Below are 22,329 nucleotides of genomic sequence, written 5' to 3'. Positions count from 1 at the left end.
AAAAAATTTAAAACTAATCTTGCAATTTAGGAGTACGAAACTATAATCTTTTAAAAAACTTGTATATTTAACTTATCTTTTAAAAAAAATTACATATTCAGATAAATATTACTCTCTCGGTCCCACTACAAAAAAATTACATATTTAGATAAAAAAAAACTTGTATATTTAACTTATCTTTTAAAAAAAATAATGAGACCTAAGGAGTAGTATTTTATTGGAAAACATCATGCAGCTTCCACATCACATTTATTATTGCGATTTTTACTATTGCCAACCAAATTCATACAGATTTCGAATTCCGAAAATTATTTAACATGTTCCAAAAAATTGAGGAACATTCACAAAACCCACATGAAGAAATATATTTGAGATTATTTAAAAATATTGAAGTGTTTGTTTGGTTTGGGGAATTTAGAGTCGGATATAATGAGTTTAGAAATACTCCCTCCGTCCCATGAAGCGTGACCCATTTTTTTTCGGCACGGGAATTAAGAAATTGATATTTTGTGTGTTAAGTGTGGTAGGTGGAAAAGTGAAAAGGTGAATAAAGGGTAAATTTTTTGTTATTTTTAGAAACAGGTCAAGCTTCATGGGACAACCCAAAAAGGAAAGTGGGTCACGCTTCGCGGGATGGAGGGAGTAGTAAAAGGGAAGGATTTAAAGATGTGTGACGAAAATAGCAAGAAAAGAAGTCGTGGCAAAAGGAACTTAGAGCGGTCATTTTCTAAGCAGTGCGTGTCGGCTACTGAACAGCGGGGGTAAATTAAACCCTCGTTTCGCGCGCGCATCTTACGGTCCAATACACCCAATCAAAACTATTCTCCATTTGTTTTCTGGCGTACAACTCTCCGCTGCTCATTGTACCATTCACGATGCGGAATCATGCATCGTAGCCTACAACTCCTCCAATGTTTCGCACCGAATATCGGTGTTTAAATACCATTTTCTTGCAAATATTTATTGCATTTAGAGATGATATTAATGGGTAGGGATTTCGCTCGAGTTTCATTTTACCTGATATTTGATCTATTAAAAAATAGTAATAATAAAGGATGCATTATGCAAGAACAAAAATCAGTTTGTTTTGTTTTTACATAAACCCCTCATATATCGTACCTCATTTATAATGTTTTAGGCGGATTGATTTATTAGTTATTTAGTTTACACTTTAATCTGGTTTCGATTAATCTTTATTTGCAGACGTAGTCAGAAAGTCTTGTTTAATGCTAGAAGGCAATAATTATAATTTTCAAATAGACAACAAAATACATCTTATTCATAAGATGTTTCATCTTTAATTAGAAGGTTGGGGTTCAAATCATTAATATTCCTTTAATTAAATAAAAATAAGGAAAAAAGTTGAAAGTTTCAAATAAAGTTAGTTAATAGTAGTACTTTTAATGCAATCATTTTTTTATTAACTACTATGTTACAACAATATATAATAATAAAAAAAATCAACCGATGAAAACTAAGCCTCCATAACAGGAGGCATTTTGTAGTAAAATCGATTCATCAAAGAAAAGATAAAATAATATTTAATAATAAACAAGGTATATTATGACTTAAGTTAGAAAAAAAATTGTGGAAGCTGTATTTACAATAAACTATCAATGTGACTACTATAATCAATTATTCATCAATTTGCTTCTCTAATATGCTTTAATATTTGCATTTCAAAGAATTATATGAACTCAAATAATTTAATATGATTGTAATAAAAAATCATACACATAATATTTTTTTCCAATGCCCCCCCCCCCTCCCCCACACGACAGATGATGCTTGCTCAAGTAATAAAATTGAGGCATAATTTTCTTTTTTTCTTCTAAAAAATTTACTCCCTCCGTCCCATTAAGCATGATCCAGTTCTTTTCGGCACGGGAATTAAGAAATTGGTATTTTGTGTGTTAAGTGTGGTAGGTGAAAAAGTGAAAAGGTGAATGAATGGTAAATTTTTTGTCATTTTTAGAAAGGGTTAAGTACCAATTTGCCCCCTATGGATGGCGTCCCTATCGCGTTTAGCACCCTATAGTCAGGGTAAGTGCTGCTTACTACCCCAACGTGGCAAAATCGAAGCAAATCCCCCCCCCCCCCCCCCCCCCCCGCATTTTAACAGCCCTTAACGTCGTCCGAATTTTTTTTATTATTTCTTTTAACATTTGTGGGGTCCACACCAACGGTTTTACAACTTTTAAAATCAGAAGATTAGGGTTTAGAACCCCCAATTTTCAAAATCGACGAACACTAGCTTTCAAAAATCGATTTTCACATCTCGTTAGCTATTTTGTTCGAATTAAATTAGGGTTTTCATTCTTGCTTGCAAAATATTAGCGATATGAGTTACAATTCCTTTTCTGGGTCGAGCAATTCGTCTGGAGGAAGGATGTCAGAGTCGGCCATGAAAGGTACTGAACTTTTATGCAATTGCAAAATCGATGGCATGAGGTTTAGATCAGCTATAATGACTTCATGGACAATGGAGAATCTCGGGCGTAGGTTTTATGGGTGTCCAAATTGGAAGGTAAATTTTCTTCTTTTTTAAAGATTATATGTTTGACATCGGTTTTAATTGTATGAAAAATCTGTATTTTCAGTCGAAGAATTGCGGTTTTTTTGTGTGGCACGACGAGCCCATGGGTGAACGAGCAAGATGTGTGATTAATGAATTGAAGGGATGTAGAAAAATGGTGAAGAAGCTTGAAGCAAGAGGTTGTGATTTTGAACTTGCCCAAGCTGAATTGAACAATGCATTGCAAAAGAAGAAGCACGAGTGTGATGAATGGAGGAATAAGACTTTGGTAGCTTATTTGGTGTTGATATTCACTTGGATCCTTGTTTTTATAATTTTCTTTGTCTTGTAAAATATTACTCTCTGTTTTGGTGAAGCATTTCCTCTATTTTGGTGTAGAAATTTGTTCTTGCCATTGAATTATATATAAGAATTGTGTTTCCTGTTTTTGGTGAAGCATTCCCCCTGTTTTATTAAAGCTCTATAGTACATTGAAATGCCAATTCTCACAAGAAATATAGTAGCAAATGACAATACATTTTCATTATAAACCTTCAAAACCAACGTTTCAGATGCAAGAAGGCAGACAAACTGTTCATCTATGATGTTCAAAATCGAATCACCAAACATAATACCACAGTTCACAACCAAAGTCAGCAGCCAAAATGTTATAAACCAAAGTACCAAATCTCAAACTTCATAATGCTAATTCATAACCAAGCTCACATCCCTAAGCATCATGAATGATAGAGCTTTGTGATGATTTAGCTTTTCCAAATCTTGTTCTCTTAGCCACAGCTTCATCCATCAAAGATGTTGTAGTGACACTGCTCTTGCCTTTCCACTTGAGACCAGGTGGCTTAAAGGGAAGATTGCTTGGCATCCTTTCCTCATTTCCAGCCTTTGTGAAAGCTATTTCCTTGTACTTCCTCTTGCAGCCCCTTTCATTTGGAATGGGATATCTCACTTGTGGATCCGAGCTATCTTGAGTTGGTATATGACCAAGTGAAACCACTCTCTCTGATGGCATTCCAGGCTGCAAAATAAAGCTCGAATTTATACATAAAAATAGGTCAGCAAAATGAATACACAAAGTAATGCACCCTTAATACTAACATTAATTGTTGTTTTTCCAATGTCAAGATTGACATGCACACCCAATCCAGCCCTTCCTTTGTTTGGAGCATTAGAATTAGAAGCTTGAGAGCTTAACACCTACACATGAGGATATTATAGAGTTATCATATTAAAAGGAGAAATAGATGTATTTGTAACACTGCTCTTACCTGACTTGATGCATTGGGGCAATGGTTCTTCTTATGGCCACTTGATTTACATATGGAACAGAATTGAACTTGTCCAATCCTAGACAGCTTATGTGCCTTTTGCCTTGATTCATTGGTTGCCCTAACTCTGTATTTTTTAGGCCTACCAATCTTTTTCTCAATTATGGGAGGCTCAATAGGCAGATGTGCATCAGTCTTGTAGAATTTTGGCCCGGGAACAGGTTGGACAGTGTGTGCATAGCTTTTTTCAAAAGTTTCTTTGTGATACCAATGAGAAATCATAGTCTCAGGGTCTATCTTAGAGTGATATGACGCTGCTATGGCATGTTGGCAAGGTATGCCGCATAAACCCCAATTCCTACATGTACACTGCCTCCTATCTAGTAGGACAGTGTGTTTATCTAAGCCCTCTCCAACCTCGTAGTCATTATCACCATTCCACAGCACTTGACAACTGATAGAGTCTTCCTTAGCAGCCTGAAAAACCCTCATGGCAGTAGGGGACCAGTCTCCCTTCCATGAATTAGAAGACCTATTTCTTTCCCTAAACCTATTCATCACTAACACTCGTATATCCTCTAGCATACTTATTATTGGTTTGCTCCTAGCTTCTAACAGACTTGAATTAAATGATTCAGAAGCATTGTTGTCAACCATATAACTAGATGACCTGAAATCTTGGTATGCCCTGCACCATGTTTGGGGAGGATACTTCAAAAGTTCCTCTGCAGCTTTCTGCTTGATGTCTCCAACCTTTACCAGGTTTTCCTTGAACTCCTCTTCATACGAGCTCCAAGCACATATCCAGAATCGTTTCTTCAACTCTGGACCCCTCCATTTCTTCGACCAATTGGCATAGATGTGTCTAGCACACCATCTATGCTCTGCTCTTGGCAATATGGTTTCCACAGCATTAATGAGCCCCTACAAATGGTAGTTGAAATATTAGTATTCCATAGTAAATACAACAAATTGAATAACATGAATTAGAACGTACCTTTTGCATATCCGAAATAATAGTCACTCTGTCACCTTCCCCCAAGTCTAACTCTCTCTTCATTAGCTTCATAAACCAAGTCCAATTTACCTTGTTTTCCTTACTCACTACTGCCCAAGCTAATGGCATGATTCCATCATTTGCATCCTTACCGACTGCAGTGAGCAACACTCCACCAGCCATACTTTTCAGGTGGCATCCATCAAGGCAAATAATTGGCCGACAACCACCCAACCAATTCCTCTTGCATGCATCTAACATGACAAAGAGCCTCCTAAACACTCTCAAACCCTTCTCCTCTCCTTCTTTTGACAACTGTAACTCTACATTTGAACCAGGATTTATTTCCTTCAATATCTGAATATAAGCTTCAAGCGTCTTGAATTCATTGATAATGCTCCCATTAAGCTCTGTCAAAATCAACTTCCTTGCTCTTTTGCACTTGAACAAGGACACATGAAGCCTGAACTGAATCTTCACATCCTCTTAAATCTGTTTGGCAGTATATTTGGGATCCTTGTATACTCTGTTTTTGAAGTGGTTTGCTAGGAAAGCTTGTGTCAAACTTGGCACTTCTCTTTGCTTGTAACAATTGTGCTCTAAGATCAGAGTCTTCACAGCCACACCTCCATCATTCCCAATCTTGGAACAATAGAATAGAAACGGACAACTCTTTGTATTGACACACACAACCCTCAACCTTGTCTTCTCATTATTCACAAATCTCAGCTTGTATCCATTCTGTATTCCATAGAGATGAACTGCCTCTCTTGTTTCCTTAGCAGAGCTAAAGGTCTGCCCAAGCTTGAAGCTTCCTTCAATCTCATCTTCAACATTCTCCATCTGATCATCATCTTCCCCATCTGAATCATCATCATCTTCCCCATCTGTATCTTCAGTGTCTTCATCATCACATTCACTTCCCCCATCTGAATCATCACCCTCTTCTTCTCCTTGTAATTCCTCACCCTCTCTCAATTCTACCCTCTCGGTTTCCCCCCTAATGCATCACCCTCTCCCTGAATTCCATCTCCCCTAACCCCATCTCCATGAATTCCATCTAATGCATCACCCTCTCCCTGAATTCCATCTCCCTTAACCCCCTCTCCATGAATTCCCTCTAATGCATCACCCTCTCCCTGAATTCCATCTCCCTTAACCCCCTCTCCATGAATTCCAGCAACATTATCACCCTCTCCCTGAATTCGATCTCCCTCAATTCCATCTCCTTTAACCCCCTCTCCCTGATTTCCAAGAACATTATCACACTCCCCCTTTGATTGTAATCTATCAAGTTTGCCTCTTTCTTCTGCATCTAGCTTTGCATGTAATTTACTGACCAATTCATAAGGAAGAGGAAGTCTCTCATCATCTATGTATAAAAGAACCTCTTCCCAACAAAACAAGAAAGCTAAATCTAACACTCTCCTAGTAGATTCTTCATCATAAATAACATAGAGGCCATTCTCATAAGTCACACTAGAGTCTTGCACATAATATGCTTTAGGATTTGGGAAGCCTAGTTCTGCATACTTCTGAACAATTTTTTCAAAAGTCATCTCATCAACACCTACCTTCACAAAATCAGTGTTTACCTCTTCATAACACTAACACTTCTTCTTCTCCCAATACCCGCCGTAGTTGAACCAAAATCCCTCAAATACGAAACTGAAACGAAAAAACAAAAACCAAAATCAAAACTCAAAATAATCAAAACAACTCAATAAAAGAAAAGGACCGATAATCGTCTTCAATACACTTACCTTGCCTCGCCGGCGTCGTCTTCCCCCATTGCATGCAAGGGTTTGATGTTTATTTGCCTTCCACAGAGCAACGTCGAACAAGGTATTTTTTGGGTGTTATGTGGTGGATTGGTCGAAGAGGTGGAGGAGAAGACCTTTGGGTTTCAAAGGTTATGCAGAAAACCCCTTCGTCTCCCGCTCAAAATCGTTGGTGTGGGCCCCACCAATGTTAAAAGAAATAATAAAAAAAAAATCGGACGGCGTTAAGGGGGGAAATTGGGTCATGCTTCGTGGGACGGAGGGAGTATTAATAAAAGGTAATTGGTCTGTATTTCATGAATTGTCTTTTCAGTTTATTTGAATTTGATTTAATTTGTATTAGTATGATTATTGTGATGATCTTTAATATATGATATGCATATATATTAAATATTTTTCATGAATTAAATTTAACAACTTTTTAAAAAAGACTGAAAATAGAATAAAGAGAAGATAATAGAAGAGAGAGAATTTTAGAACAAAAAAAACTATTGTAAGAATTGTATTATATATATATATATATATATATATATATATATATATATATATAGGGGTGGACTACCATGAAAACACTTTTAAGTGTATTTTAAGTATATAAAATAGGAACAAATCATGTCCATTAGATCATAGTGAATTAATGGTCCAGATCAAATTATATGGAGATCCGAAATTCGTAACTGTTTCCCTTAAAATTCTTGCGTTTTTCTTATTACGAATTGAAAGTACTTTTGTTACGAATTATATTCTATACACGAATTTTACGAATTATGTTCTGATTAGACAAATTTCAAGCCACGAGATCAACCAAGATCTAATGGACATGATTTATTCCTATTTTATACGCTTAAAAATATATGCATATTCACTAAATAAATACTCCTGCACTGACATATCAATGTGTATTTTTTCATGTAGCATTTAAGGCATATGTATATATAGGGTTACGATGAGGTTGATTCCACTCTCCCGTACTATAGTAGATTCAATGCATTTTTACGTATATAATAATGATTATCATACATATAAGGGTTAATTGCATCAAAATACCTGATCATTTCCCAAAATTTGGTTTTTTGACAAACTTTTTAATTGTAGTAAAATTTTTAACTACATTTCAATTTATTGCAATGTCCGTCCCGCGTATATTTCGGCCAAATCCATTCATTTCCGGCCAATTTATTTTGGCTACGTTTCAATTTATTGCAATGGGTTTGAGACGACAATGTTTCATTACCCGGCACGACATGCCACCTAAGCTTTACGGAGGTCCACCTCAGCATGGATTTGGCCGGAAATATACGCGGGACGGACATTGCAATAATTGAAACGTAGCTAAAATTTTTGCTACAATAAAAAAGTTTGTCAAAAAACCAAATTTTGAGAAAATGTCAGGTATTTTGATGCAATTAACCCTACATATAATTAGCATTATTTGATAATGCATTATATATATATATATATATATATGCAGTAATTTGTTTTCGGTTAATTCATTTATATGCTTTTAAATTTATAGATATATTTTTTGTGTTTAACATTATACATTGTTAATGGATTTACATTATACGGAAGCTAAATAGAATATAATAGATCTCTTTTCTGTATATACTCTGTGTGTGTGTAAAACATAAAATGCAAGATTTATCCTTAATAAATTAACAATGAGATAAATAAGAAAAACATATCCTAGTTGAGCGTATGGTTGTCTGAACAATTTTATTTCGTGATTTTTGTTTTGTCGTTATTTGCAAGACCAAAGAATGAATAAAACTAGGTAGCTAAGGAACAGCAATTTAACAAAAAACAGGACTGTGATAAAGACAACTAAATGTTGTGCATAGTACATTAGTACTTATAGTTAAATTTTAGGTTATTTGAAATATCGTATACATAATTAAATGGGAGATTAATAGGCATTAAAAATAAAGACTTAGAGCTGTGCTATAAATATTCACTGCCCCTTCGCTTTTGAAGTGATAGCAGTTTTGAATAAGAAAGCGACGTACGTATATATATTTGTACTACCACTGTTAAAACTAATTAAATACCAAATGGGACAGTAAATTCAATGAGATCATAAATACTACCACAATCTTTTCGATTCATTGCCCTCTTAATTTACTGTACGTGTGTTAGATATAATATCATATCACAATAAGTATTTCATTATCTTTGTAAAATATTGTAATCCTCTATCAATTTCTTTTTTGTCGCATGTTTACACTTTTTTGGTTATAATGTGGATTTTGTGAGCATGCAGTTTCATGCGCTTTATTAGGAATACACTTTGATTTTTTGTATTGTAACTAACTAACTATTTCAATAATTATTGTTTTATTTTAAGTTTTGTAGTTAACTAGATTTGATAGTTTTCTAATGATTTATTGTAAAAATATATATATAGTAGATACAAATTAAATAATTTGCGTTGTAAAAAGGTACTAATATTCTATGAATTTTAACACTACAATATATGTTGTCGTTTGGAATTAGCTTTAATTTATCTAATTAAGGCATGCAAGCGTAATTACTTGCGCACACACAATTTGTTTTAGGTGAATCGAACCTTGAATCTACTATTATGAGAAGAGAAACATCTTAAATTATTACAAATTAAGTACTATACTTTGTCGTCAACATGCAAGTGTTAATTATGACTTATGATTCACCAATTTTGCAACATTTTTTTTTATCAGAAAAAGTAATATTATTAGAAAAGCATGGTACCAGAAGTACCACAAGGATTACACAACTACAGAAGAAAGGGACTCACTCATCCAAGATGAAAAACAATTCTCCTCGGACAAAAATTTATAAATTGTATTCCAACTCCACATCCTTGCTTTGATCTCCCTAATCACCAATTTTGCAACTATCATAATTTACTAATCTCAATTGGGTTTGTTCTCATTATTAAATATCATACAATATTAATTCTTTTTAGAACTTATTAAATAGCTTATATTGAAAATTAACTAAGAAAAATCGCATTATCTAAATTAACTATAAGCTTGCTTTTGTGAAATCAATATGTTTTCGAAGAAAATCCGTATTATGTATAAACTAGCTAGCTAGCTTTTGTGAAATCAATATATTTTCCTCCACACACACACGCATATAATGTAATGTATACATTAATACATATATATATATATATGTGTGTGTGTGTGTGTGTATGTATAAGTGTCTGTGTTTCTATTTTAAGAACTCGATTTTGATAATTAAATACTCCATATTGTACGTGTTTGAAAATCATCAAATATTTTATTATATAATGTGAAAACGGACATTGGTTATACTTTTTTTTTTTTTTTTTTATCTTCGATAGATACAACTAAAGTCGAAGATTCATTTAAGAATGTAAGGAAAGGGGAAATATATAGTTATAAAATAAGTAGAATTTATGACCATAATGGTTTGGAAATAGCAATTCATGAGTTTTGATCAACCACCATATCAGTCTTTTATTTCAAAATTTAATGTACTTTTGGAAATACCCAACCAATGAGGTATATATGGTTTAATCCACATTATTATTCTCAGTTTCTCGACTCAAAAAAATGTATGTATAAACAAATTAATAGAAATATATACAAAAGGCTTTTGCCTGCAGTTGATATACAGATGCTTATTAATGTGGTGTCGCTAAAATAGACCTAACTTTCAATGAGCTTCTCCAGAATATTAATTATAATTGTCCCCTGCTGTTATATATATATCAATACAAGCACTTCCATCTTCTTCTTTTCTTTCTCTTTTTTCTTTTTTTCTTCCGTATAGTATAATTTGGAATTTGATTTTCTACTCAAAAGTCAAAAGTAGCTTATTATCTTAATTTCAACATAACTGTTGAAATATCCAAGATTAACATAATATTGGAAAATAAGTTATATCTTTCAAATAAAATTATTTAGAAAAAATCTATAGGGGGGAAAAGTTGGCAGCCGAGATTATATCCATCATTCATTTACAAACAGCTTTAATTTTTTCTTTTTTCAACTTTGCATCTGTTTGTTTTTTCCACTTTCCTTAGAAGATTCTTTTCATTTTTACATCTTATCTATCACAATAATCATTATAACCCTAAAATCAAAATTACATTTCCAGTCTTCATACAGAAATTAAAAGAATACTAGTACTATACGTAGTACAATTTATAAAATGAAAATAAATCCCCTGAAATTAATTCCAAGAAAACATCTGTATATATATTTATAGGTATAAACCTAGAAGTAGTAGATATTTATTTCTGTTTATAAGAGTCTCCAAAGTGATAAAAGCAGGAGAAGCTGAACCTCACCATATGCTTAAACGGGCAATTTTGATAATAGCGCAGACTTTTATGTTGAATTTTACCCAACTAACCCGTGAACAAGGTAAAAAACAGTGAAACTGTCGGAATTATGTAATTATCCAACAGGAAAATCATCTCATCATTTTTTCTTCTTTTCTGAAATACTAAAAAATAAAATTATAAAGAAATGGGATTCTAGTAAATGTAATGTAATGAAAGATGTCAGATTTGACACAAAAAATGAAAGCCCTGGTTTAAAACAGAGAGGCATTGACCATGTCTGCCTCCTCTCTAGAAGCTTATTTACTGGCTACAACTATAGCATAGCTGATGCTATTTTGTACTTTTATTTTCGAGATTGGACCCATTATTTAATCCATCAAGCAGATTTTCGTACATTCCTTTTATTTATTACGATCACTGCTATTATCGCTTCATTCTGTGCGCCAATTTTTATTTGATACTCCAGTATCTGTATATACTTTGAATTGATTCTAATTAATGAGACTAATCATGTATTATGAGAATAGGAAATGATATGAAAAAGGTGAATAAACAAGTATATATGGTTTAATAAGTTGTTAGTAATGTACGAATAATCATTTAAATTTAGATTTAACTCTTAGAGGAAGCGAAAATTTCACTAATTAATCGAATTGCAGCTGTTAATGCATTACAAATAGTTTATTCGACAATATATACTGGCTTATTCATTATTATCATTTTTTACGAAAATAGTTATTTTAACTATAACCTAATCCTATATACATGTTTCGTTCTATTTTTATTTTTATTTGGATTAATAATGTTTTATGTCCAGAACTTCCAACATAATCCATATAATACTTCGAACTTTCATTTTCTTTTGAAAAATCCCGAACTTTTAGTGTGTTTCATATGATATCCTGCTATACAAAATTTGGTGACGGAAAAATTACACAAAACCCCCAAATTTTCAGGGTTTTCTAACAATGACGATTCCTAACATATTACATCCGACAAGATAAGTCATATTTCCGTCACTGAATTTTGTATAGAAAAATATTTTATGAAAAAAAAAAGGCTAGAAGTTTGGTGTTATCTTGTGGAGGAGAACAAAAATTCAGGACATTTTATGAAAAATGATGGAAGTTCAGAAAACAAATATTTTATCCTTTATATTTTCAATTAATTGAGAAATTTGAATTCTTACAGTTCACCGAGAAGGAACGTTCTAAATTTACTGAGTTAGTTAAGATTGTGATGTTGTAATATCTTATTATTAGAACTTTTTCAGTACTGATATAAATGACAGGGAAATACATGACAACGTCACTAGTCAACTCAAGAAAGAACATCACCTACCGATTTTGGCGTCTTTCATTTATAGTAGTAGTACTACTACAATATTTTGATGCACTCTTACAATATTGAAAATTGAAATGAAATTGTAAATTAGTCAAGTGTCTAATGGACAATTTCCCATAATACTTGATGACTAATTAGTTGTTTCTTTCTTAGAAGGGTAAACTTTTTTTTTTAATTATTTAATTAGTGATTAATTATGGCTTATAGTCATAATGAGTATGATTTCTGTGAACCAGGGCATAAATTGATCTGTTCTGGAGAATTATGGCAAAAAAATGCAATAGCAGGGAAATTTTTTATGCTCAACTTTTTCTTTTCTTTTTTTGACAAAAGAAAAAGAAAAAACAAAATCGTCGAAATAAATTTTGAGAGCTAATGAGAACTTAAATTTACCCACTCAATCTTAAAAGGATGTTGAATTTTTTTTAAACTTCACTTGTTTGGGCCCAGTTTGCTAAAACTGGGCCTTTATACAAAGTAGCCCAATTTAATGGCGGCAAAGAAAACTCGGATATGAATTTTTGTAATCCACTATAAAGTGAGGCCTAAGCTCGAATTACCTCTTGAAACTCAACTTGGATCACTTATTGCATTCTAGTGTGACCAGTACTAAACATTCAGAACTTATACAAGATATACAATGGCAATTTTAAACCTTTAGAATTGTGACATAGTATCTTTCATCCATGTGTACAACAATAGATAATGTCACATAGATTGATAATAGATGATCTTCATTGTCCAATTTGAAATACAATGGCAATTTTAAACCTTTAGAATTGTGACATAGTATCTTTCATCCATGTGTACAACAATAGATAATGTCACATAGATTGATAATAGATGATCTTCATTGTCCAATTTGAAATAGTAAAATTAAAAACTATCACTAACATAAAAAACTTAAAAATCAATCACAGTTACCATATTACTCTTCACATAAAAAACTAAAATTTATCTTTTTCAATTTACTTTCACATTCACCATATAATCACAATTATTCACCATATGTGCCGCTCTTCTGGATTGTCGCTGCCTATGAGCTGCACTGAAGCGCCGCAGCGCGTGACATGCAAGCAACCTCATCTTCATGAAGAGCGCAGAACCACTGCACCTTGGTTGGGCTGAGGAGATTTGCAGCCGCGATCCTCCTCGGTTCTCTCCATCTCTCCGGTGCGTGCTTATGAGATTTAAGCACATCTTTATTGATGTAGAAAATTAAAATCTAAGATTAATGTATCATGTATATTTCTATATCCTTGAGTTTAAATTTGCTTGGTATGCATCACTGCCTAGGATTTTCTAAAGAGAATTATGTACGCGGCTCCTATTGTGTGTCTCGTGATTTGATAACCAAATCTTTATGTATATAAATACATGCATGGAGTAATTAAGTTATTTGTCATATGGGGATAAAATTGTCTTCTTTCATAAAAACTAGCTTAATTTTCAAGTTTTTTTTTATCCAAAGTGAATATTTTTTATTTTTTCTATGAAAATGAATACTTTGACGTATTGACTCAATGTTTGCGTTGAGTATTAAAGAAGCTAAAAGGTTACAAACATAAATAGATTAATATAGAATACACAACGTATACAAACGATGATACGTTACAAAAATTCTCTTAGCCATTACACATGAATTCATCTATAAAAATTACATATGATATAACGTGCATGGCACGTTGCATAACGACTAGTTCTGGTATAAGAATTAACGACATGAATTCCCCCCATTTTATTGTTTTGTAGATTGAAATTCTCAAGGAACAGTTAGAAAAAGCAAGCAAGCAGCAAGTCTAACCTAGACGATGACGATGACGATGAGAGCCAATTAAGGAAACAGATTGCGTTGCCTAATTTACACCATAATTAATTAACCTCTGCTTATTGCAGCAGCAGTAACATTAATCAACTAGCCACCTACTGGAACTTAAATCTTACGTTGCACCCTTTCGAGTTGGCCCTTTTCAGTTTTTGCTGAGTCGTCGGCGACAGTCGTGGAGATGGAGATGGAGACGGAGATGAAGACGAAGACGAAGACGAAGATGGAGTCCCCGGCGACCTCAACGACTCGCTCCGATTCAACGTGGCGGACGGACACTTGAGGATCCCCTTGATCGGCTTGGTCGCCGACGCAGCAGGCGACGACTCGTCATCGCCGCCTTTCTCGTTGTCTCCGCCGGAGGAATAGGTCGGGGAGTCGGCGTCGTCGCCGCTGGGATCGTCGGCGAAGTAGTCGGGGAAGGGATCCTGCGGGTGCTTGGCGTCGAGGAGATCCTCCATGCGGTCGCGAATGTGGGCGTCGTCGTCGGCGTCGTCGGGCTGGCGCGGCTTCTTGCTCCCGCGCAGCTTGAACCATCCCTCGGCGAGGAGCTGCAGAGAATTGAGGTTTTTGAGCAAGGAGTTCTTCTTGGAAGAAGGGGAGGAATATTCCTCGTTGATCCGCTTGATCATCCCCATGGCGATGAGGCTGGTGACGAAGAGCTGGCAGATGGCGCACTTGATCTGCGCGTGGCGGTCGAAGGAGGCGGACTCGGTGAGGCCGATCATCCGCTTGATCCCGACCACCTTGCGCGCGAGGTCGCCGAGCTCGTAGCGCTTGTATTTGGGATCCTTGTAAACCCTAGCGGCGATGTAGCCGATGTCCATTTGGGAATTGGTGAGACCTAATTCGTGGAAGGGGAAGAGATCGGTTTTCTCCGGGATGCCGAAGCCGACGAAGCGGATCCGCTTGTCGGCGAGGAAGCGGTGGATGGGGGCCGGGAGGGACTCGCCGGCGGCGAAGCGGAGGATGACGCAGCCGACGCCGAAGCTGAGGAGGAGGAGGATGGCGGAGGGGTCGCGGGGGTGGCACATCACGTCGAGGCCCACGATGGGGGGTTGCTCCCATGTCTTTCCGTCGGGGAAGAGGAAATCGATTTCGCAGAGGGATTCGAAGATCTTCTTCTTGAAGGTGATGCCTTCAAGCTTCACCTCGAAACGGTTGGTGCGGAGGTACACAACCCCGGCCATCACCTCTCTCTCTCACACCAACAAATATTGTAAGCAGTAATTAATTGGAATTTTGCAAGCACACGGTCTTTGGCTCTGTGATTCGATTCGATTTTGTTAGTCAGCAGCAATCGGCCAAAGGAAAGGAGATGAGCCAGCCGAGCAAGGTGGCCATCTGCGTGCGATCGATCAACCACGACTTTGACACCAGAAAGCTTAAACTCGAGGATTCAGACGTAATATAGAAATGATCAGGAAAATCAGGGGAATTGATGATCCTTCTTCTTTACAGACTACCACCGTTAGTTTCTTTTTCTTGTTTTTTACTATTTCTGTAACCATTCTCCATGAATATAGCGTTTTGTTACTACTTCAGTTTTACAAAAAAACCGACCTCGTATGCTGTGTTTACAAATCACTTTAGCTTAAATTTAGCACATTCGCGACAAATAGCTTCTTGGAATTCACTAAGCTATTTAATCAAAACAACTTACTCTTACTCACATTCAGCTTAGTTACACGTTTGCCATCCATTATAATTACAGGGCTAATTGGTGTGTATAAATACATAAACTTTACTCATTTTTTGGTATTTAATATGAATTTTAAATTTTAGTTATAAATATATGAACTTTACTCACTTTTGATATTTAACATAAACTTTAAAACATATTTATAAACACATGAACTTTAAATTTATTCAATTTTTGACTCGTTTTTCATTTTTTCGAAATTAAAGCTGACTTTGAATGCCCGAATCTTGACGTGGACAATTCGACGCTGAGATACGACGGCGATGTTTTTGGTTAGAGAAAAATAACTCAAAACTAAAATATGAAAGTGAATGATAAAAATTTGTCTACAAATTTTACAAATTCAGAAAGTCAATTTCGTCTTTAAGATTTGAAAATTTCAAAAATCTAATTTCGTCATTCAAAAAACTCATTTCAAAAATTCAGAATGTAAAAGAGTAAAAAGACGGACCAAAAATTGAACGGTGAAAATTAATTTTTATAGCAAAAATTTGTCCACGTCAAAATTTGGACATTTCAAAGCAACTTTAATTTGGGGGAAAATGAAAAGCGATGAATAAAATTAAAGTTCATGTATTTATAATTATGTTTTAAAATTCATGTTAAATACCAAAAATGAGTAAAGTTTATGTATTTATAATTAGGATTTAAAGTTCATGTTAAATATCAAAAAGTAAATAAAGTTTATATATTTATACACTGATTACCCTAATTATAATTCATTCGGATTATAACATATGAGATGTATGTTAGAAAAAATCTGTTTATAGTAGTTTGATCTTATTCTTTTTATAAGTTACTATTTTTGTTAAAGTCAAATATGTACTTTAGCAAACACTATACGATTTTATATTTAAAATTCAATTATTTATTAATAGTATATGAGTATAAAAAATTAATTAATACTCATAAATTCAATTATTATTCAATAAATAAATATGTTAAAATTTATGTATAATCATAAATCTTATCAATAATAATATTTTAATAATTTTATTTATATTTATTGAATATTTTATATATATTTACTAAACATTTGTGATCATTTTATATATCCGTATGATTAACACTTATAATATATTTAAGAGATGAAAAACTTAACTAATACTTTATATAATAGGAAAAATTACAATAAAAAATATAGGCATAATCTGTAGGGCTGTGCATCGGTCGGTTCGGCCGGCCGACCGACCAAAAAAACGCAAACCGATGGGCCGACGGTTTGGAGGATTTATGGGCCGAGCCGACCGACGTTCGAAGACCAACCGGCCGATCACCGAACCGTGGAAATAATCGGTTTTCGACCGACCGAATAGAGCCGAGCCGAACTGGCAGCGGCGGCGCACTCAGAGAAGCAACAGTTGGAGGTGAGGCGGCGGCGCGGCTCGCTCAGGTGTGGAGGTGAGGCGGCGGTGCAGAGGAAGGCTCACCGCTCCGAAACTAACCTGTGCTGTGGACGACGACGGCTGTGGGCTGGGCGCGGCGACGACAGCTGCGGGCTGGGCGCGGCGACGACGACTGCGGGCTGGGGTTCTTCGCGAATCGCGGTCGCGGCGACGGCTACGAGTTCCAGGCTGCTGTTCGGCGCTGCCTCGGACTGGGCTAGGGTTCTGGTTCGCCGGCGCTCGGCTGGTGGTTGTCCGTAGGGGTGAAGGGCAGAGGGCCTGCGGGTGGGGTGGGGTGCGGCGCAATGGAGAGGAATTAGGTTAGGGAGAATTAGTGGGAGAAAAAAAAACCCTAGTAAACTAAATAGTTCGGTCGGTTCGGTTTTCGACCGGCCAAAATCGAGAAAACCGAACCGGCCGACCAAACCGAAATTTCTAAAAAATTTGGGCCGAACCGACCGCCCAGGCCGGAAAAACCGACCGAAAACCGATCGGTTCGGCCATTTTTTGGTCGGTTTTTTCGGTCGGTTCGGTTTTTGCTCACCCCTAATAATCTGTAGTAGATAAATAATAAATAAATAAAAATATTTAAAAAAATAATCTCGTGAGTTCCATTTATGCCCGTCATTTGCGAACACGATTTATGATATAAAAACAAACAAAAAACGCGTTTGAGTCCCCCAAGCAGGACTTGTAGGGCGCAAGGAAACTTCAGTGAGTGCGGGTGATTCAGATCATCGCCATCGCCATCGCCATCGCCATTATTCACAGCTCACACCCAATTTTTTATCTGTGCTCTTCAATCGTCATCATTCAGACTTCAATAACTTTTCGTTTTGCATTTTTGTCTTGCTTTACAAGAAACTTTGAACCAGTCAACCCTTTCCCCTCTGTTTATCCATCCTCAAGCATTAGTTTTTGTTTATGTTATTATAAACTCAAAAAGCTGGAGTTGTGATTTCTTGAAAAATACCACAATCTAGAACGAAAGAAGAATAGGGATCAGTAGTAATGCTACCTCTATTGAAGCTCGGAACGCTTGCCCTAAAAACTCTGAGCAAACCCATTGCCGCTAAACTCAAGAAGCAGGCCGGGATTCACCCGAAATTCAGAAATGTGATAGTTAGCGTGGCCCAGGTATTCTACATTCTTATGGGGTTTGTAATTTTGTCGAAATGGATCGTTAAGTACATTCTTATGGCCGGGTTTGTAATTTTTTTATCAATTAAGATCAAGGGTGGTATCGTGTATGTCTAATTTGGAGATTTTGTCTCTCTATTGATTAAGACTTTTGCCTTCGTTCGATTTTTGGCATTGGGGTTTTCCTTCACCCCCCCACGATTTAGCAATTTTTTGGCCATTGCTGGGAGCCTTTACATTTAGTGCCTATATGAAAGTGAAAAGGAGTGGAATGTGATTGCAATGAGGGAGTTGGTTTGGTGCAAATGAAAACCTTATTGAGCCCTCATTTTATCATTCACATAGTTTAGCTCGTCCTTTTTTCTTCAGATATGTAATTAGATGAAATTGATATTGATATTTGGAAAATGCAAGATACTTATATAGTTTTTGTCTTCACAGAACAAAGTCTGATGAATTAGTTTCTGCACATGTCGATTTCTTTCAGCTGTCTTGTTTGGCATTATTGGTACAATGATTACTGACGAATAAGAATTTTGAGTATATGACTGCAGAGCTGTGGCTCTTGGATGTTCATATTCCCATTGGCTTGTACTTGTAGTTTAGCTCTAGGAATTTGCAGGATGTTCTTTAATAGACGTCACTCGCATTGTCAGTGGTATTCTTCTGCTGGGAATCTGGGATTGGGAACCTTAGTCGTTGCATCAGACAATTCCATGGTTTTGGTTTTTGTTGCTTTAACGTATTTTCTCAATGATTCGTGGGATGTGTAATCTTATGATTTTTGTCCAACTCATATAATTTGTTTTCTGGTTTCACCTTCTTTTCAAATCTCGATCTTCGTGTTATCCTCTGATGCGGACACCACAGAAATAATTCGTGCTTTTTTGTATCTGTGGATTAGTCTTGAATCTCTCTAGGAGTTGAACTATCTTAGTGAACTAGCAACGATTGCTTCAGGTGTCGCCCAATGTGCTTGACCAGTACTGCATTTTGAACTGGTTTATTCTTATATATATATTGCTTGAACCAGGCTAATCACAGGATCACAACAACCATGCAAAGGCGCATATATGGTCATGCAACAGATGTGGAAATTCGACCTTTGAATGAAGAGAAGGCTGTTCAAGCTGCAGTTGATCTCATGGGGGAACTTTTTGTCTTCTCGGTAGGTCTTTCTTCCAGCTTCAACTTTCCTTGAGTTATGTATTTGCATTAAATTTTCTTAAATTATTTATGTTCTTTAATATGTTTGGGACATGAACATTTGGTAATTCAACTGTAACATTTCCGTGCAGGAATCCTAGTTAATAACAAACTTGTTGAAACTTGTCCAGCAAAATGTGAATTTGCTGAACAGGAATTTTGCATTCATATCGTGCCGTACTTCCAGCCTGTATCTACTGGGCCTAGTTGTGAATATTTGGTTCCCACAGAAAACCTCCACATTCCTTTAGTTTGAAGCACCTTTTGTCATTATTTTCGAGTTGATTTTTTTAACTGTATACCCTTTGGCTCTTAGTATTTGATATTTTTAGTTTTTACTGATTTTGATTGGCAACGAGAATCATAAATAAGCCTATAAAATACTTCTATCAAATAAGTAATTCAAGATTGCTTAGTCATTTTATATTTAACTGCAGTTTTAAACTGGTTTCATGGACATCTACTATCTACTTATCGTAAAATGAAAGAAAATACAGGAACGTTTTATGGTTACCTGTTTGAGTACCTGCGCTTACTGCTTGTTATAAGAGTTTTTTGCTAGAAAAAGGTCTTTCTCCAGTCTAAACTATAAATGGATTGAGTTGTTCTTTGGAAACTTTTTAAATCTTTAACTGCATTCAAAGGAGTTACTGGTTGAACTTCTTCTATGAAATCAGTGCTGGTATCATTATTTGAGTGGATTTAGAGTATCTTGAAAATAAATTGTGAAGATTGGTAAATTGTAAAAAATGTTCATAGCGTTAATGGCTTATTGCTGGCAAGAAGCCATTGAACTACCTGGTAGAGATTAAAAATGACTCTTCTCTACATTCTTTCCCTTACTGTAATTTCAGAATTATAGTTTAATTATTTTGATAATTGTGCAATTGAAAGGTATTTTCACTTTCTACCATGATGACTAGCTTTGTAGCCATCTATGAAAAGCAATAATTCACACTATTGTCCTTTTCTGATGATGTTCCAAATTACGTGATCAGGTGGCAGTGGCTGCACTGATCTTCGAGGTACAGAGAAGTGCTCGATCAGAAGCAAAAAAAGAGGAAGTTCGCAGGCAGGAAATGGAGGTAGATATACTTTTATTTTGGGCTTCTTTTTACCTTTAGTTGAGTTGGGTTTCTGTTACTTGGACTAAACCTGGTATGCCTCATGTTCCATCAATGAGACAAAGCAGTCAGTATTCGTTATTATTGGCCACATTTTCTAGTATCTGAATGGATTAAATCTTACAAGCACGCTGTCCAAACAATGTTGTATTTGTAAAGGTTGCTTTAAAACCAGAACACCGAGTTATGTAGAAAACCTAGTTCTGTTTCGAGTCATATTTTTATGAAAGTCGTCACTAGTCTGACACATTATTCAAAACTGAATGGTTTCAGGGAATGAGACAACGGGATGAAGAGTTAGCGCAAGAGGTAGAGCTTCTGAAGCAAAAATTAGCAGAGATCGAACAAATGGCCAAGGTACGAGGCCTTGCCGGAGTGTTTAATTTCAGACAGGCTCAAGCTGAAGAAGCCAAGCCATCACCTGTAGCTTGATCTGCTATAATCATGAATAATTCATCTAATATTGGGTGATACAGAGGGCTCTATTTTACCCTTGAATCTGTGGCCTCACCCTGATTCACCTCTTCCTATTCTTTTACCCATTTTTTTTTTTTCTAAATTAAACTGTAGAAAATAAGAAGATAGATCAAATTCTTGCCATATTCTTTGATGATAAGTTAACAAGCTGGGTGCGCCACAGGAGTTTTTGGTTGATGTAATCTTCTGGTTGTTTGTTTGTGAGAAAGCCTTAACAGATGCATGATGAATTGATGATGGAATGTAATTCCATTTGGGCCACTTGTTTAGTCATATTTGATGTCTAAAAGAGGCAAACAAAAAAGCATTTTGAAGGTGGTTGTGTAAAGACTATATTGTGCATTGCATAATTTGGTGGAGTGAGAAGGAGAATCTTTGTGGGTGGGATGTGCGCTTTATGCGTTTCTTGCCTCTTTTTCTCCCAATCGCACATTACAAAGTTTAGTTGGTGGATGCTCACTTTTCTCCGTTAATACAATCTTCTACGTAATTGAATCAGACTATGTAAATGCTCACGTGAAGGACCCAACCTAGTTTGAAAATTACCATTTTGCAATATAATTACAAGCATGGCTTTTATCTGAAATAGGGTTTTGTTTCGTGGATCTGAGCCTACGTATATTATTATTATTATTATTAATTGGACAAAAGTGAGCTATATAAACAGAATAATAACCTCTCTTATATATATGATCTACTGATGGAATGACGACTTTACAATGAAAATATCATGAGATCAAATCATACAGACATTTCTAAAACCATATTTTATGCACAATCATTGTAGCGATTGTGAATATCTAAAAAATAAATAAACAGATATATGAATTGGATGGAGGGAATATATTAAATATCTTTAGACTTAAAAGGCAAGCCTAATACAAAAGAAACGTAAAACAAATTAAAATATCTGATACTAGTATTTTGAAAATAAACTGAAAGGTTAAGAAATCTAAAAGCGTTAACAAGATGTCAGCTCCTCAGAGCTCAACATGCACTAAAAAAAAGTTCGAAAATTTTATCAACTCTGCATGAGTTCAGTATCAAAGGAATATTCAGAAGCCATAAGCTCTGCATGGGCAATATTAATTTTAGATGAAGATAAATGGTATTTTAAGTTAAATATTAATTTTCTTACGCAATGGTATGTATCAGCTGGTTTCGCTATTAGATGGCTTTACTCTTAGGGGGCGTTACTTTGCATGATTGATAAAATGGATGATTGAGTATTTTTATCCTCAAGAGTAGGA

At 35.4% G+C, this 22,329-nt stretch overlaps 2 protein-coding genes across 2 annotated transcripts; one reads left to right on the top strand and one right to left on the bottom strand.

The window, feature by feature from the left end:
* Window positions 1-13,774: 13,774 nt before the first annotated feature.
* LOC130985452 (uncharacterized) lies at window positions 13,775-15,446 on the bottom strand. The gene has a single exon (XM_057908439.1). The coding sequence runs from the start codon at window positions 15,233-15,235 to the stop codon at window positions 14,144-14,146; it is 1,092 nt and encodes a 363-aa protein (XP_057764422.1). The 5' UTR covers window positions 15,236-15,446; the 3' UTR covers window positions 13,775-14,143.
* A 2,360-nt stretch (window positions 15,447-17,806) lies between these two features.
* On the top strand, window positions 17,807-21,340 carry LOC130985451 (OPA3-like protein). Its single transcript, XM_057908437.1, has 4 exons — window positions 17,807-18,269; window positions 19,306-19,440; window positions 20,477-20,563; window positions 20,876-21,340. The coding sequence occupies exons 1-4, from the start codon at window positions 18,144-18,146 to the stop codon at window positions 21,032-21,034; spliced, it is 507 nt and encodes a 168-aa protein (XP_057764420.1). The 5' UTR covers window positions 17,807-18,143; the 3' UTR covers window positions 21,035-21,340.
* Window positions 21,341-22,329: the final 989 nt, after the last annotated feature.

This window comes from Salvia miltiorrhiza, chromosome 5 (assembly GCF_028751815.1).
Source record: "Salvia miltiorrhiza cultivar Shanhuang (shh) chromosome 5, IMPLAD_Smil_shh, whole genome shotgun sequence".
NCBI classification, from domain to species: Eukaryota; Viridiplantae; Streptophyta; class Magnoliopsida; order Lamiales; family Lamiaceae; genus Salvia; species Salvia miltiorrhiza.
This window is presented reverse-complemented; position numbering and strand designations above follow the sequence as displayed.

What these genes read in the sequence shown, in the direction of transcription:
- LOC130985451 (XM_057908437.1), top strand. Translation starts at nt 18,144, where the DNA reads ATGCTACCTCTATTGAAGCTCGGAACGCTTGCCCTAAAAACTCTGAGC. An exon ending in TGATAGTTAGCGTGGCCCAG is followed by an intron (nt 18,270 to 19,305) that starts GTATTCTACATT and finishes TGCTTGAACCAG; the next exon opens with GCTAATCACAGGATCACAAC. An exon ending in TTCGCAGGCAGGAAATGGAG is followed by an intron (nt 20,564 to 20,875) that starts GTAGATATACTT and finishes GAATGGTTTCAG; the next exon opens with GGAATGAGACAACGGGATGA.
- LOC130985452 (XM_057908439.1), bottom strand. Translation starts at nt 15,235, where the DNA reads ATGGCCGGGGTTGTGTACCTCCGCACCAACCGTTTCGAGGTGAAGCTT.